Source organism: Stegostoma tigrinum, chromosome 5, assembly GCF_030684315.1.
Source record: "Stegostoma tigrinum isolate sSteTig4 chromosome 5, sSteTig4.hap1, whole genome shotgun sequence".
Lineage (NCBI taxonomy): Eukaryota > Metazoa > Chordata > Chondrichthyes > Orectolobiformes > Stegostomatidae > Stegostoma > Stegostoma tigrinum.
This window is the reverse complement of record NC_081358.1, coordinates 62,236,418-62,253,703: the sequence shown is the minus strand read 5'-3', so window position 1 is coordinate 62,253,703 and position 17,286 is coordinate 62,236,418. Positions and strand designations below refer to the sequence as shown.

The 17,286-nt window shown below is 38.8% G+C and overlaps 1 protein-coding gene across 8 annotated transcripts in view; it reads left to right on the top strand.

Moving 5' to 3' along the window:
• Positions 1-12,699, top strand: part of zfpm2a (zinc finger protein, FOG family member 2a) — an 825,184-nt gene extending 812,485 nt beyond the window's left edge. For all 8 annotated transcript variants that reach the window (XM_048529624.2, XM_059646028.1, XM_059646030.1 and 5 more), the window contains 3 exons: positions 2,003-2,209; positions 3,818-4,036; positions 9,175-12,699. In XM_048529624.2, coding sequence (XP_048385581.2) covers positions 2,003-2,209; positions 3,818-4,036; positions 9,175-11,687 — 2,939 coding nt within the window. In that variant the 3' untranslated portion in view covers positions 11,688-12,699. The remainder of the gene's footprint in view (positions 1-2,002; positions 2,210-3,817; positions 4,037-9,174) is intronic.
• The last annotated feature ends 4,587 nt before the right edge of the window (positions 12,700-17,286 follow it).

Below are 17,286 nucleotides of genomic sequence, written 5' to 3'. Positions count from 1 at the left end.
TATCACAACATGAAACTTACTGAATTCAAACACCAAGAAAATCCAGCCTATTTGTAGAGCTGGACCACACAAAATTAGCTCCAGTTTTCCTGTTTTTTTCCCTCACAGCCATATAATATGTCCACTTGTCTTTTTCATTTTATCATGAAGAGAGAATCAAATTGCTGGACCTGAGGTCATAGTGAATCCAAGATGAAGAGTTAAGAGGGGTTATCTTCTACACTTCACATCCAGAGACTGGTATTTTCCTCATAGACACCATCTGGTAATGAGACGATTAAACACCCATAGCTTCCATTCTCCCACTATTAGACAGTGCTTAGACTTCCTTGTTAGAATAAGCAAGTTGATAAAACAGATGGGAATCAGTGGAAGGAAGGAAAGCATCAAACTTTGACTATTTCACCATCGATTAGTTTTAAAACATTTAACTATTATTCAGGCATGGCATGTTGACAAACACAGATTAGAGAAAGTTTTAAATTTTTGCTGTCATACAATAAGATTAATTTATGAAATGTGTTACAATCCAAAAATGACAGACTATAAAGGTTTCCACATTTGCCAGTGACTGGAAGATTTTATATGAAATAGGTTACATAAGTTTCAACTTTCTTTATAATGGTCATGAAATCATAGTCAAAACATTTTGACTTTTCTGATGAAGGGTCTAGGCCCAAAACGTCAGCTTTTGTGCTCCTAAGATGCTGCTTGGCCTGCTGTGTTCATCCAGCCCCACACTTTGTTATCTTATCAAAATATTTATGTTGTTTTGCCATTCACATTTTCAAACCGGCTCTTTCTATCCTCGTATTAAATTGTTCACAAATACAGCGTGTAATCTGTTTACTTAATTTCCAGTTTAGTGGAAAATTTTGCCATCCTTTTAATATGAACTGAGAATATTATTTCTGTCAAAAATATAATTGCAATTGAGACCCGATGTTCCTTGCCCCTCTCTGGAGAGGCAGAATCCTTTCAAAATGCTTTCTAAGTGTTTGCCCTGACAGCAATCTTTTTGCCATCTGACCTGCATCAGTGGGTTATGTTCAGAAGAAGTCCAGAAAATTCAGGATCACAGATGGGGAGAATTGATGAATTGCCAATGGGGCAGATTTACGAACTGTAACTTACTGTTTAAGTGTAATGTACATCCTTAGAGCTTCACAGTCAATCATTTACATTTTTTTAATGTCTAGGAGGTAAGAGTCTTGGAGTCCCGATGAAGGGTGTAAACCCAAAATGTCAACTTTCCTGCACCTCTGCTGTCTGACCTGCTGTGTTCCACCAGCTCCACACTGTGCTGACATTTTTTAGTGTGGTCTGTTGCCTTGCTACAGAGGCTACCATGTCCCACGCAAGGTCTAATAAACTGCATTGACAGTGAAATTGATGATATTTGTCAAAGATGAATGTGAGCAAAGAAAGGACATCTGGGATTTGACTTTTTTTCTGTAGAAAGGTGTCATAAAAGCCTGAAAAAACCTAGTTTATTTCAGTGGCTCAGCCTATATCAATACCTTTGACAATTCAATACTTTCTTGGTGCCATACTGAAGTGTCAATTCATTGCATGTTGAGTCTGAAATGGGGGTTAAACTCTCAACCTTCTTACTCAGTTTAAACTGAGCCACATTCTCATAACTCTAAGGTTAGCACTGTTATCTCAGAGCGCCAGGGACCCAGGTTTGATTCCACCCTTGGCTGACTGTCTGTGTGGAGTTTGCAGATTCTCCCCGTGTCTGCCAGTCTTGTCAGGTGAGAACAGAACAGGCCTGCTGAGGACAGGACTGCAACCTTTCATTTTGCAACACAATTGTATTCACGGTCAGTAACCGCTGCCTGAATCTAAGTCAGAACCAATAAATATGAAAACAAAATTGCTAAACTTCATGACATAGATGAAATAAGGACAATCTTGTGAATAATTTGTTGGATCTTCTTAAGTAATTTAGTTTGTGATTAATCAATAGAACTCTTCCTTTTCTTTTCCTTTTCTTTAGGGGGCCAGCTTTGGTGTACAATGACTAAAATGCTGTCAGAGGGTGAGGAACTGATTGCATTTGCAGTGGAATTTGACTCAAGACTTCAAGCTGTCAGCCAACTGGCCATCACAGAGGGCATGTATCCAGCTCGCCTACTGGACACAATACAGTTGCTCCCTCAGCAAGCGGCTATGGCATCTATTTTACCTACTGCAATAGTAAACAGTAAGTTTAGATTACGCTTATATAGTCATGAGTCTTTTATTTTTGACATGAGATAACTGTCCTTAAGTAATCAAGTAGAAAATAGTTTTAATCTGCTTTTTAAAGGTTATGCATATGACAGGAAGTATTTTGTGTGAAATTGCAGTGAAAAAATTGATGTGGTCATAAAATGGTTTTTCATTTTCTGTACCCTTACAGATTTTTACATAAACTAACACGTATGAGAAGTTCTTGTGAAAATATTTATTCTCATGTCTGCCCAAACCAACTCATATGAATACTTTACAAGCGTTGTGACTATTGCTTTAAGACATAGCACTTTGTTTTTTGGCAGGAAAGCTGATGAACTTCAGCTCAGATTGGCTTTAATGAAACAACGTGAGGAATGTTAATGCTGGTTAACTGGCTTAAACCCAGACTCACTGTGAATCACTTATGTGTCATCTGTTCCGCTGCATTACAACAAGCACATTTTGTGATATTTACATTTATCTCATGGATCATATTCCCTTATACTTACATTTGATAAATGTACATAATTTGTGCAGTTCTTCTTAGCAGAAACCTGAAATCTTGACAAACCTTGTATTACTTGAGGGAAGTAGAAGGGTGTCATTTTTTCATGAGAGCGTCTTGCAATTGCATCAATGCCTTTTGACGCAATTACATAATCTCACACAACTACTGTAAGCATTTGCCAGAGTGAAGTTACCCCTTTAAATCACATGATGAAAAATAAAAAAGGCTGGGCCAGAAAAAGAAGTTGACTGTTACTCTTGATGTCAAGGAAAGTGAATTGTCTATTAATTTACGAATTTCCAATTACAGCTTTCAACATAAGTAAAAATTTCAAATTTAATGGAGATATAAGTATATGTTAATGGATTACCACCTGTTCTGCACCCCACCTGATTTCTCTTCCACTTAAAATCAATTTTTAAAGAACGAAACAGGCAACATATAATGGGCCCACAATACATAATTACTTTTTTTAATGCTTCTTTCAAAGTGGAATGTTTTGTACAATGTCTGTTTAGAATATAGGATCAATGAACAGTACCACAGAATTGGAAAGCAAACACTATGGATGCTGGAAACCTGAAAAAAAAACCCAGAAAATACCGGCAAATCAGTCTGCATCTTTGGAGGGAATAGAGGGCTTGAAGTTTTGAATGTGGACCTTCTTTCAAAGCAAAGTGGTCTGTGCTTGCAACATCTGTGACATTAATTTCTCTGTTTTTTCCTGGGATGCTGCCTGGCCAATTTTTTTGTTTGTTTTTGTTTCTGTTTTACAGAAGCAGAGACTGTCTCACCATGATCAAAGATTAGATAGTTACCAATTTAAATAAAACACTGGTAGAATTAAGACTGAACAAAAGGTTATTCTTTATGTTCCATATCCAGAATTCCTCACATGCATGTTTTAAAGAAGCTTAATGTGACAGAATTTGAATAATTGGTTAATTTGGATGAAAAAAATGGAGGCCTGATTATTTCACAATCTTGAAGAAAGCAAAAAAAACTTAATATAACCACAAAATTGTTTTAATAATTAAAAACTGGCTGATATCACCAATACTATAATATACATGTATTCTTTCTTTGCAGAGGATATCTTTCCATGCAAGTCATGTGGAATTTGGTACCGCAGTGAACGCAACCTGCAGGCTCACCTCATGTATTACTGCAGTGGGAGACAAAGGGAAGCATCCTCTCTATCAGACGAGAAAGAGGCTGGTCCTCTTCAGCAACCATGCCCTTACCCACATTGCAACAAGAGCTTCTCCAATGCCAGGGCTCTTGAAATTCACATGAATTCACACAGTGGTAAGAGTCACCATGGGGTAATTTGAATTTTGCATTGTCAATTTACTCATAGCTGAAAACTGGAGTTTAGAAAGTTACATAGACTGAACTAAGGGATAATTAGGATGCTGTTTCTAGCCTGTTAAATTATAATCACAGTAGTCAAAGATAGTAAATGATTTGAATAGCACTATATCTCAAACTAACCATTACAAAACACAACTAGAAATGCAGCTTTATGTTAAATGTGGAAGTTGCAGTATCCCCATTGAAGTCTTATCAGAGTATTAGTAAATGTGCATGTGTTAGATAAGTTGACTTAAATTAATAGCAACCTACCTCAATGAAAGTACATTCTGGAGCAAACATTATTTGCCCAGTTAAGCTGTTCATTCATGTTAAAAAAGAAATTAAATGAACAGTGTTCCTTAATTGGCACTGCAGATGTTACAGTGCTGTTGCAAATCTATCGACAGTAATAAGTAAATTACATAAAGGTAGCAAATTAGGACACTACTGCAAGGTAGGACATGGGATTGCACCTCCAATTGTTCCAGGGCTGAATTACAGACTTAAACAGAGTTGTTGTCGGCTGGTATATAGGCAGACCACGCATTCCTCCACTAATCGTGAGGACAAATGCAACAGCCAAACTTATAATGTTCCTAGCTGACTCCTAGTGGTTAGTTTTAGAATAGCATCCACCTAGAAATAATGTCTTTAAAACTAGGTGAACAAAAAGAGAAGGCAGAAGAAACCACAAGTATAAGATATGTTAATGAGGATTAGATAGGGTGGACAGTAAGAGTCTTTTTCCTAGGATGATGACATCAGCTTGTATGAGGGGGCATAGCTACAACTTGAGGGGTGATAGATTTAAGACAGATGTCAAAGGCAGGTTCTTGACTCAGAGTGGTAAGGGCATGGAACGCCCTGCCTACCAATGTAGTTAACTCAGCCACATTAGGGGCATTTAAACAGTCCTTGGATAAGCATATGGATGATGATGGGATAGTGTAGGGGATGTGCTTAGATTAGTTCACAGGTTGGTGCAACATCGAGGGCCGAAGGGCCTGTTCTGCGTTGCATTGTTCTATGTTCAATGTTCTATGTAACACAAGCCAGTGTCTTCTCAAATAAAACAAATTATGCATCCTACCATTTCAACATAAATTTGCTGAGAAGATTTTATTTGTGCACATATACCTTTCTGCCATAATACATTAGTTGGCACTAAATCAGTTTGTTGCTGTGTTCTATCAGTCAATTTGAGTTGGACACAGTCACGATCAACAAAGTCTGAGGAAGTCTATCGTGTCGTGGGGCACAAACTGAAATGTTTGCCAATATTTCAAGTGTTAGTTAACCTGTTACACATTTACATTTCTATTCTTCAGACGCTTAGAACCTGACCTTTGTTTTAATTTTCAGTTGTTGAATTTGGTTTGGGCTTCATTCTAGTAATAAACACGTATCCAATGCAAGGATAATTTCACACTCACCTAAAAGGTCACTGCAAATGCAACAGCATGCAAATGTTTTTTCATATTGCGCCCATGATAATTGGGTTATTGCAAGCATAAAGAGTGCCTTTCCAATAGTGCAGACACACAGATCTTGATTTTAATCCTTAAGTAGCTATGTAGGAATGGGTGGCTTGCAACGACAGCATGACAGGCTGGGCAAATTTAACAGATGGGTTTCATTTTTATGCTGCTTGCTGGCTTCTCAACCTAAAATGACCACAAGGTTGTGGAGAAACAGGTGTCCAGCCTCTAAATCAGACCCAGCAGCATAGTTTCTGTACTTCTATGGGATGAAATCCTGATCGGGAGAAGTGGAAAGAAGTATGGCACTTGAGAGGGCCAAGTATTTATCGGTGGAGCTCAGGAGCACAGTTTTGTTCCTTACGTGGAATCTGAAATAAATATCTTAATGTGCTCGGCCTTTGCTGTTTTCATTCGTTGCTGTTCCGGATAGTTTTTGCCTGGCAAAGAAACCTCCATGGCTCCCATGCTCAAGTTTCGGGTTAAAATAAAATGAAGTAATTGGACCGTGGTCAACAGGTCTGCAAACCTTGAGAGAGTCCCATTCCCCTTTACAATTTAGGACTGGATTTTACAGCTGTCAACCAAGAGGATGGCAGATGGTGGGTTGTGTTTTTACCAGCAGTGAGGTGGCTTTGGGAAGTCCATCCATCCATGAGCCAATTGAGGTGCTTAAGTGCAAAGCCAATGCATGGCCATTGAGGCTCCCTACACATTACTTATCCTTTCCTCACTTTGCCATTTCCGCCATGGCATAATTACATCACCTCGGACTCCCTCAGCAGGGATTTTACCCTAATTTTTGGGGTCCATCACAGCATAACTTCTTCAGGACTGAATGCAAGTCCCAGCAGTGCCCATCTGTCGGGAATTACAAGCTGCTGCCCATTGGATTGTCTGACAGTTACCGAAGACTGATTGGGACTGAAGGAACACCTCAAGCCAATTAACAGCTCAACAGCTGTTACATAGTTGGGAGGAGTGGAGACTTTGCCACTTAGAAACCAGGGCTGGATCTTGTTTATCAGGGAGTGGTATTTAAAGTTGAGGTTATGATCTTCAAAGCTTTCCTTTGTGCTCTTAAGGAATATTATCTAGATTATAAACTGAAGTGCAGATCATTGCTGAACTGATATTCTTAATTTTCAAAAGTATGTGGAAATAAAACTGGGCCTATGTTGCAGCCTGCTGTGGTGAGCTTACAAATTCATTCCATTATCCTAGCTCCTCACCATGTACACAGTGCAAGTAAAGATTTGAGAATTTCATTCCATTTCGATTCACTGACAATTAACTGAGTTTCATGATTGATTCCACAATGGATTCCACAATGTAGAATCCCTACATTGTGGAAGCAGGCCATTCAGCCCATCAAGTCCACACCAACTTCCAAAGGACATCCTACTCAGGCCCACTCCATCAACCTTACATTTCCCATGGCTATCTAACTTGCACATCTTTGAAGTATTGGGAGGGGGAAGCCAGACTACCCAGAGGAATCCTATGCAGAGACAGAGCAAATGTGCAAACTCCACACAGACAGTCATTAAGGGTAGAATGGAACCTAGGGGCCTGTCACTATGAGGCAGCAGCGGCTAACCACTGAGCCATCCACCATTCTTATCTCTGCATTAACTTTAAGGAAAATAAATAAAATCATTTTTTGTATGTATTAATTTTTTTTAATGATTACAATGGGGAAAGATAACATCCTGCTCCATTGTTAGAAATGGAAGAACTTTGTTTCAATGTGTTGTACTGAAATATTTAAATATATGTTAATTCCAGCTTTTCTATTTGAAAATTGTGTTTAGTGAAAGACATGTATTGAATAAAAATGAATACCACAATGATATCACCTCTTATTGTCTATATTCAAATAAGAATCTATTTTAATTTACCTTTAACTCTGAATGTCAGGCATCTTTTAGAAACTCATTAAGTCCACAATAACCTGAAAGTGATTTGTGGCATTAGAAACCAATAAAATGCTTAGTTTTACATAATGCTGTATTAACTGCTGTTTTAACGTAGGCACTAACCATTTTCTTTTGCAACACTGAATGTCTATGTCAGTTGACAGAGGACTATCAACCTAATTAGGCACTCGTTTATTCAGCTAAATTTTTGGTTGTCATTTTAGTTTCTTTAAATATACTTCAACAGTCATTTTTCAGTTTGTCAACAAGTACCTGTAGTACTTTTTCCAACTGAGCACTTCTTGCAGGCTACGGATGTATTAGGACATTGTATGTGCCCTGAGGAGATTTGTTCCATCTATTTACCAGGGCAACATTGGAAAATTCTGTACTCGCTGTTAAATAGCCACCACAAAATGTTTTCTGTTAAAGTCTTCTGTACTGTTTTCTTCTCTCCAGTGTGATAAATATATATTTGCACAAATATTTTTTAATTGTAGCTGATGTCTTATTGGGGTGTAGCCCCAAGGCTACAACACAGTCAGAGGCTCTGATAAAGGTAGATGTCAGAGAAGTGACAGGTATCTGAATCCTGAGATTGCATTACAGCTTTTCAACAGTTTCAGTACCTCCTGTTTTATTTTAATATAGTATTTGTAACATATGATTTGATCAGTCTAATAAAAGATTGTCTAGGTTTCTCTTTAAAGTATGGTAAGGCAAAAAGCATCATTGCCATTAAAAAAAATTGGATATGCATTTGATGTTCCGTAAGCTGCAGGCTGCGGACCAAGAGTTGAAAGGTCGAGTTAGGCAGTATCTGATGACACACATACAGTGGGCCAAACGGACTCCTTCAATGCTGTAAATCATTTTATTTCTCAAATAATTTTATACAGTGATGCACTGACATTTTGCATTTGCATACAGCAGGCTATATGTGACACATTATTTCTTGTATCGTTTCTTAATTTATACTTTTTTAATAGTAAATAAATAAATAATGTGTAGAAGTCCCCATACAGTCCTTAAAATGACTATTCTACCTGGCATTGTGCAAAAATCTACTCTCATGTTGAGATACATCCTTCACAGAATAGAGAGATTGCCTGATCTCTTGCATTATTAGTGGTTTGTCCTTCAGATGGCTATGGCTAAAGTACCTTAAAGAAAAGCTCAGAAGACCACAACAGACTGGAAGTGATTCCTGACAGTGTTAAGTAACAAATGCTTAACTTTATATTGGCATTTTATTATCTGCTATTGTAATGCACGCACTAACCCATGTGTTTTGAAACAGTTACTATGTTATAACAACTATAGCTCCTCTATCGTCTTAATAAGAGAAATATCAATTCAGCAAAATTGTTCACTATCATTTCTGATTTCTTTAAATTCCCCTACTTCGATGTTAGCAATGTTAAGTTAATCCAAACATCCCCAATTCATAGTTTTGTAAAAAGCAAGGGGTGGTTAAAAAACTGAATTATGGCTAGCTTTTTTGGTTTTCAAAGTGTTATGTAAACTTGATATACAGATTTATTTTTAAAAATTGATAAGTTCACAGAGATAAATACCAAGGTTAATAAATGTGAGCCAAAGTATAGGGCAAACATTACTTGATCGACTTTCTAATGCAAGTCTACTATCAGTCTGGAGTTCCAATAGTGAAAACTGTTTTCTTTCTGAACAGATTTGAAAATTGAAGAGCCCCTTTCCGCTGGTGCCAGCCTGAAATGTACCATCTGTGACTACATAGCAGACAATGTATTGAGTTTCCAACACCATGTACTCACCCACCTCACACCAGCTGCCTTCAAATGCAATCATTGCCACTTTGGATTCCAGAACCATGGGAAGCTGATGCAGCACCAAGAGCTCCATCACAGTCAGAGCAGGAGGTTGCGAAAGGAAAGTGAAAATGAACACTCACCAGTCAACAGTGAGGACATTTTGCAGTCGATAATAGCAGATACAGCAAGCAGACAGGATGTCCCTCCATCTCCAGGCATCAGCCAAAATAAAGAAATCTGCTCTGACACAGAGGGAGAAAAATTAGAGAAAAATGTACAGTTGGGTCTAACAAGTCTGAAGAATGAAACACAACCTGCAGGAAACAGACAGGGTTTCCCATACACCAGAATCAAATCAGAGCCGTCCAGCCCACGGCTTGCTTCTTCTCCAATTCAGCATAACATAGGATCCAGTGTCCCGATGGCTCCCTTCCTTACTCAGTTCTCTCTCTCCCAAGATATCTCTATGGTCCCCCAAGCTTCAGAAATCCTGGCTAAAATGTCTGAACTGGTACATCGTAGGTTAAGACAGGGTGGAAGCAACTATCCCCCTGTCGTTTACAGTCCATTGGTACCAAAAGGGGCCATTTGTTTTGAATGCAATATCACGTTCAACAACTTGGATAACTACTTGGTTCACAAAAAACATTACTGCAGCACCCGCTGGCAGCATGTAGCTAGGTCACCAGACTTTGCCAACACTGGTGAGAAGGTGCCAGAGACAGCTAGTCCCAGTAGTGGGCATAGTCCTATTAACATTCACAGTGCCCTTTGTAATTTACCTGATCCAGAAAATTCACTTGTTCAGCCAACTAATATTAACTCTTCTGTAGTCGTGGATGTTGCTGGCTCAAATGGGAAAAGTCCGGAAAAAGATATTTCTACGCAGTTAAAAAAAGAGTCAGCTGCTAGTAACAATGATGAACAATTGAATGGGAAGTCCAAGGATGGGAACTGCTCCGGTACTCCCATATTGGACGTCGCTAATGATCCGAATAAAACTACATGTGAAGCTTGCAATATAACCTTTAGCAGACATGAAACATACGCTGTGCACAAACAATACTACTGCGCTTCACGTCATGACCCACCAGTGAAACGTATGGCGGCAAATAAGGTACCAGCAATGCAAAGAACTATACGTAGCCGCAAGCGGCGGAAAATGTATGAGATTTCCCTCCCAGAACAGGAACAGAGATCGCAGATGGTCCATCAAGCTTTTATTAGTGTATCAGCCATGGGGAGTCCTGGAACGTCTTCTCAAGAATCCCTGGAGAATCTAGGTGAACCCTCCCACCAGAGACCCGACTTGTTACCTGGAAAGCATGTGGACCCCTCCATCCCTGGGACTCGAAATGTGACATCTGTCAAGTGCAGTGCCCCGTTGCCTGTCGTTGTCGGAATGGAACTGGATCTTCCCATGGATTTAAGCAAAAAGTGTTCGCCTCAAACCGAAAAAACAGCCTGTTCTCCTAAAAGACTTTTAGACTATCATGAATGTACCGTGTGCAAGATTAGTTTTAACAAAGTAGAAAGTTACCTTGCTCACAAGCAAAACTTTTGTCCAGGAATGGGGCACCAACGTGGTGAAGTAGCTCACTTAGAACAAACAAAATTTCAAGAGCTGCCAAAAGAAGGTGCTTCGGTGAAAAGTGAAACAATCAGCCCTGCAGGCAGCAATGAAAGAAGTGTAATCGCATGTGAGAAAAATGAAAGCTCAAAGCTCATCTCTCCAAATGGAAGTGTATTCCCCACACAATTAACAACCGTGCAGGGGCTGAAAACTTTCAATGATGCAGCTCAAATCATTTCTGCTAAGGAAGAAAACAAGAACTTGCTCTATCCAAATTGCCTTTATCCTGGAGCAATAAAAAAATTGACAGGGACTGAGCAGTTATCTCCATATTATGGAGTTAAACCTACTGACTATATTTCAGGAGCTGTTTTCATACGCAGTGAAATGGATGAGCTGGTGCAAGGCACACGTGATAAGATTGATCCTTCTCGAGATCATTCTGTTTCCAATGGATGTTCTCTTCAGAAGAAGGAACCTGTTCCATCAGTGCTAAAGAGCAGGGGTATGATAGCAGTCAATGGAGGAATCAAACAGGAAAACAGGCCTTTTTCAGGCAACCCACATCAAGATAGCTTATCCCAGAGTTTCCAACACCCAGTCAGCCAACAATCTCCTTCTTGGGTTGCTGAGAATCCCACTCCTGTGACTGAAAATGCCTCGCCCTCAGCTAAAGCGTCACTGGAAGAGCACACACCAAAAAGCATTGGTGGTTCTGTCCAGCCCACAAACAGTGGGAAATACTGTCGTCTCTGTGACATTCAATTTAATAACTTGTCTAACTTTATAACTCACAAGAAGTTCTACTGCTCGTCACATGCTGCGGAACATGTCAAATGAAAATGAAATGTCATGCACTGCATCTGTCTATAGTTTAGTGTTAGCCATGCACAATTTGTATTAAAAAATAAAAAATGCTGCTTGAGTTACGTCAGGACAGTTACACCAGGACAATCAAGGGATAGCTGTGTAGTTCAATGGCTTGAGGCTAGTCTGTCATTTCATAATGCTGTTCATAAGTCTTGATATTGATGTGAAATGTCTGTGCTATTTTTCACCAGAATTAATTTATTTTCCAAGCAGTATTCATTGCTGTGGTTAAATTTCAATTTTTATTTTAAAAAGTTTATACTGAAATTGTTTTTAATGTTATTGTATAGTTATTCTCGTGAAACAATTACGGTTTGCACTGTAGAAAGAGGTCTGAGTCACATACATAGACACAGCATTTGTAGGTAAACTGGTGAGGTAAAGCACTTGTGTATTCAAATATCCCTGTATTTGTTGCAACTTTGCTGTAAATGCCAGAATATAAGTTGCATTAACTTAAGACTGCAAATGCCGAAGGTATTGTAGGCCTTAAAAACTACTAAAATTCCATTTCATATTTAATACATTTTCAGACCTAAATTGCAGCTTATATATCAGCATATACAGTAATTAGTAGGCTTTGCATAAGATGAAATATATGTAGCAGTTTGTTCCTATGCATTTTCTTAAACTTAGGTATGTATGTTTTATTGAAGTTGTTAACATTCTTGTATAGTAATCTACTGTACTTTCCTTCGCTGATGCTTTTGTCTCACTTTTGAAACATTTGCTGTAAAATGCAAAATTTAATATGAACAACATTACTGGAAGCAGTATTGAACAGTAGTTGAAACCTTCATGCTGTACATTATTGAAAATATAATTAGTAGTTGCAGTTTGCTGTTGCAAAAGTCATCTTGGAGACAATAATATCTGAATAATGGAGTTACAATACTGCAACTGGTGATAAAACAAATATTGTTCTACTTCTGATAGAAATTATTTCTCAACAATGTTGTTACTATGCATGTGTATGGATGGAATAAAGATTCCATTAAGTGAGAGAACATTACCTGGCTTACATCATTGTTGTGCATGGATTGATATTTTTAATCAATGTGTGTAAATATTTCAAGATTGTTTCGTGGAAGTACTTTGCTCTTTCAGATGATTTGCAAGGTTTAAGTTTGGAAATTTTGGTTCTAGCACAACGATTTTTCATTAACATCTGTACGGATAACACACAGTTTCCTTCTCAAGCTGAAATGTTATTTGTCCATAGTACTGTAGGAGATGGAGACACTGCATTGTCATCAGCATTGCTCATTGTCATAGAATGCCAGGCACTCATGCCTGTAGTCCTCTTGGTGCTTGTTCACAAATATATATAAGTGTAAGAACTGGTGTGTTTCTGGTACAATAATCCCCAGAGAGAGGGATAGAGTTTGCAACTTTGGATTTTTTTTTGGGGGGTGTGGATGTTATTCTAGTGATAATAACTATGGTCCCTCTAATTCTTAATAGCTTATTTCAATGGACAGAGAGTTGTTGGAGTAGCACAGACTAGGGTTGTGCATTGAGACCTTGTGGATTGTCAGACACAGTAGTATCTCCAGGAATTGCCCATGAAATTGAATTTTCTAAGAGGCAATTCACTTGTATCTGTGCCTCCTGAATTTGAAGGGTTCCAACTCACTTTAATAATCATTCTGGGGATATAATATTATTAAGAACCTACTGACACTTCTGGCTAGCTATTAAACAGACCCTTGCTCCCCAAATGCATCACTGAGCAATCTTCAGCACACCTTCCCTGTTCCCCATGTCTGTTGGGTGCTAGACAAGCACCTTGCATCTGATGAGCCTTCCTCACTCTTAACACCACCTGTCCACACATTGGATCAACATTGCCCAACCTGAATTCAACCCCAACCCACACTGATTTAACTCAACCCTGACACCTCAACTATTCCCTCACTCATTTAAACAGTTGCCCTCTCACAGGAGTTGTCAAAGTGGCTGACATTTAAAGGGGCTGCTGGACATTTAAATCTCAGAATAGAACACACTGACTACTGCAAAGGAGATATGGTTTCTTCAGAGATCTTCTTCACTGTTCGGTTTATGGATTCCTGGCTAGCATGTAACAGGAGGGCCTAGTCTGGGAAGCCCCAGCATGGAAGATGTCTAAAGATAATTCTTTATCTAATCAGCGGCTGACATAAGGTTTTGATTGATTGGGATATCTACAATGCCATTCAGTTGTATTTTTTTGAGGTATACCTTGATGTATCCTTCTTCTTGCAGAATTTCCTATCAATTTTTGAATAGTCAATTAATTTTCTGATGCTCAGCTGATTGGCCAGAGGATTATTCCAAAGAAACGAATGTCCAATGTCATTCATCAGACAAAGCAATCTGAGGGCTGAGTTTTCATCCTCAATACAGGTATTGAGATGGCTTTGCACACCCATGCAGGGATTACCAGCTCTGAAACCACAATCATCATTTCTGTTGAGGTGGGATTGGGCTGTCTGGGTGAGTTTGGGCTTCTGTTAAACATGTTGGAAAGCTCAGTAACAACTATTGAGGCTGCCAACTGCAAGGTAGACTTTATTTTAAAAATCTGCCTTGATCCAAAGGGGCTTAAGGCCTCCTGCAATGAAAAACAAATAAGTGTTGCACTCTTCACATACCTTCATCCTTCAATACTCTTTAACACCCATAACATAGCTATATTTCCTCATTCCCCCAAATATGGCCCCTCATACCCCCATGCCAAGACATTCCCTTCTTCTCATGCACTTATCTCCAATGTCCCTTAAGATTTGGTCCTCACCAAGTCACATGATATTTTATGCCTGGCATACTAAAGTATTCCCCTCTTCCTGAACTGCCACGGCCCACACAAAAGTTCAGATGGCTAGAGATTTGTAACAAAATAGGAAAGCGATGGAGAATATCACCAGGTCTGGCAGCATCTGAGAGTGAAAAACAACATGAAAATGATGTTTGGAGTGCAAAGACTCTTCCTTGCAATGTCTCTGGACAGAAATCTTAACTCTTTTTTTCTCCTTCCACAGATACAGCCAGGTATGTTGAGTTTCTCCAGAAGTTTATCTCTAATTCCCACAGTACCGAGGAATTCTGTCCTCCCAATGTACATGCCCCATTATGCTTCTCATATTTATATATGGCTTTTCTATGCCCATTTGCCTATCGGCCTCTGTAACAACTATATAATGAAGCTTAGCTGAGTGCTGAGACATCAGTGAAGGATCTGAAACATCTGACGCCCTGCTTGATTTTAGGAGATTATGTGGTTTCAAATACCTTCCGGTTTCATGTATTGAAAGTTTAAAGGTTCTGAATGATTGACACTTTGTTGCCCTGTAGTAGAAAGACAGTTTTTAACAATAAGTAATTAGGAATCACTATTTTTAAAGCTTCTGTTTACACATCTAACTGCCACTGTAGCATTAATTGTTTCAATAAAGTGGTGAAGATGTATGCTTTGTGAGAGGGAGGATCACAAGTGTTGTTTGACAGCGTCTACCTTGAAAAAGGGGCCATAATGAGGATCTTTTGAACTTGCCCTGGTACAGATTATATCATGTTGACTATGGTTCACAACAACTTTGAGAGGCCAGAAACCATGTCTCTTTTAAAAGTTGACCTGACTCAATCAAGATTGCAGAGAAGTAAACTCTGCCTGGTTCAGCAATTGAGTTGGGCAGAATGGGGGTGCTAGGCATAGAACTGTGACCCAAACCTGTAAAAGGCACCCCTGAAAACAGATGTCAGCAATATTTACAATCAGCATGTATAATATGAAATAAAATGTTTTGTGCTTCAGTTACATATCAGCAATGTAAATCCAGTCAGAATTTACCCGATGTGCTTTGTTTGAATTCTATCATTGCTCCCTAATGGAGCCTTGCCTATTTTTCATTCCTGGTTTTTATCCATTTAAAAGATAAACTACTAATACAATGTACCCCAAATAAACTATAATTAACTTCACAATTTTACGATAAACCTGAAAATATTTTGCTTAGATTATCAGCTATTTATCTTATTTCCTTTTCACTTGGCAACACCCCAGATTTCCAGAAGACAGAAGACAACAGCACAAAAAATATATAATAGCAAAAAGTGAGAATGCTAGCAAACTGCAATGAAATCGGAAATTACTAAGAACACTGAACAGATCAGTCAGTTACTCTGGAGACAGCAGCTGTGAATGTTTCAGATTGCAATATTTCATCAGGCTCCTAATATCGCCTGTGAATGTGGAAGACACTGGCATTGTATTAATGTCCCAGGAGAATAGGTATGAGTTCAAATCCCATCACAACAGTTAAAATCTCCAAGTAAAACCATGGATCTTTCTACAATTGTTATAAAAATCCATCTGTTTCAATAATGTGCTTCCTCTAGAGAAGGAAACTTGCAATCGTAATCCAAGTCTGGCCTGTGTGTGATTCCAGATAGAAATAAATTTGGTTGATTCTTAACTGTCATTTGAAATGGATGTGGCAAGCTACACAGTTCAATGTCTGTTAGGGATGGCCAGCAAACAATGCCCACATCTCGTGAGAGAATGAAGAAGATATAAATAATTGCATTTGATCCATTCTGCAGAGCAATTGATTAAATTCATAGCAAAAGAATCAATGTCTTTGGAGTAACTTGGGTGAGTATTCAAGGTGCAAGGCACCAATCATATAACTAGGATTATAGATGGGTTTTAAGCTAATTATGGGCCATTAGGTTCAACTGAATGTTTAAAAAAGATGAAAAAGAAATGAGAGAGCAGAGTTGTGGGGTAATGAAAAGGTGAACAATAATCAAAGTATGATAAGAAGCAGTAGGTGGCTCGGCAGTTAGTGCTGCTGTCTCACAGCTCCAGGGACCCAAATTTGTTTCCAGCCTTTAGTGACTGTGTGGAGTTTGCCAATTCTCCCCATGTCTGTGTGGGTTTCTGCCACGTTCTCCAGTTTCCTCCCACAGGCCAAAGGTGTGCAGGTTAGGTGTACTGACCATGCTAAAATTGTCTGTAGTGTCCAAGGATGCCTATTTTGGGTGAATTAGCTATGGTAAATGCAGGGTTACTTAGGGTAGGGGGGTGGGTGTAGTTGGGATACTTTTTGGAGGGTCAGTGCAGACTCAGTGGGTTGAATAACCTCTTTCTGCACTGCAGGGATTCAATGACAATACATGCAACAGAAATTAGAGCCAGGAAGAGTAATGTTGGTTAAAAAGTCAAAGCTCAAGGCTTTTTTTTATTCTGAAAGCCCTCAGTATTGGTAACAAGGTGGACAAGTTGATGTATAAAATAAATAAATATACATGACTTGATAGCTATTACAGAAATATGGCTACAGCGTGACTGAAATCTGGAACTCAATACTGAAGAGTATTCAATGTTCCAGATTAAAAGGAAACGAGGTGGGGTGACATGGTTAATAAACAAATAATCAGTGTGATAATGAGAAATGGTATATGTGCAGTAGAACACAGAAAAATATGGCACAGGAACAGCCCCTTCAGCCCTCCAAACCGGCGCTGACACTTTTTGCCCTTCCTCACTAAAACTGTCTTCACTTACAGGATTCATATCCAGGTT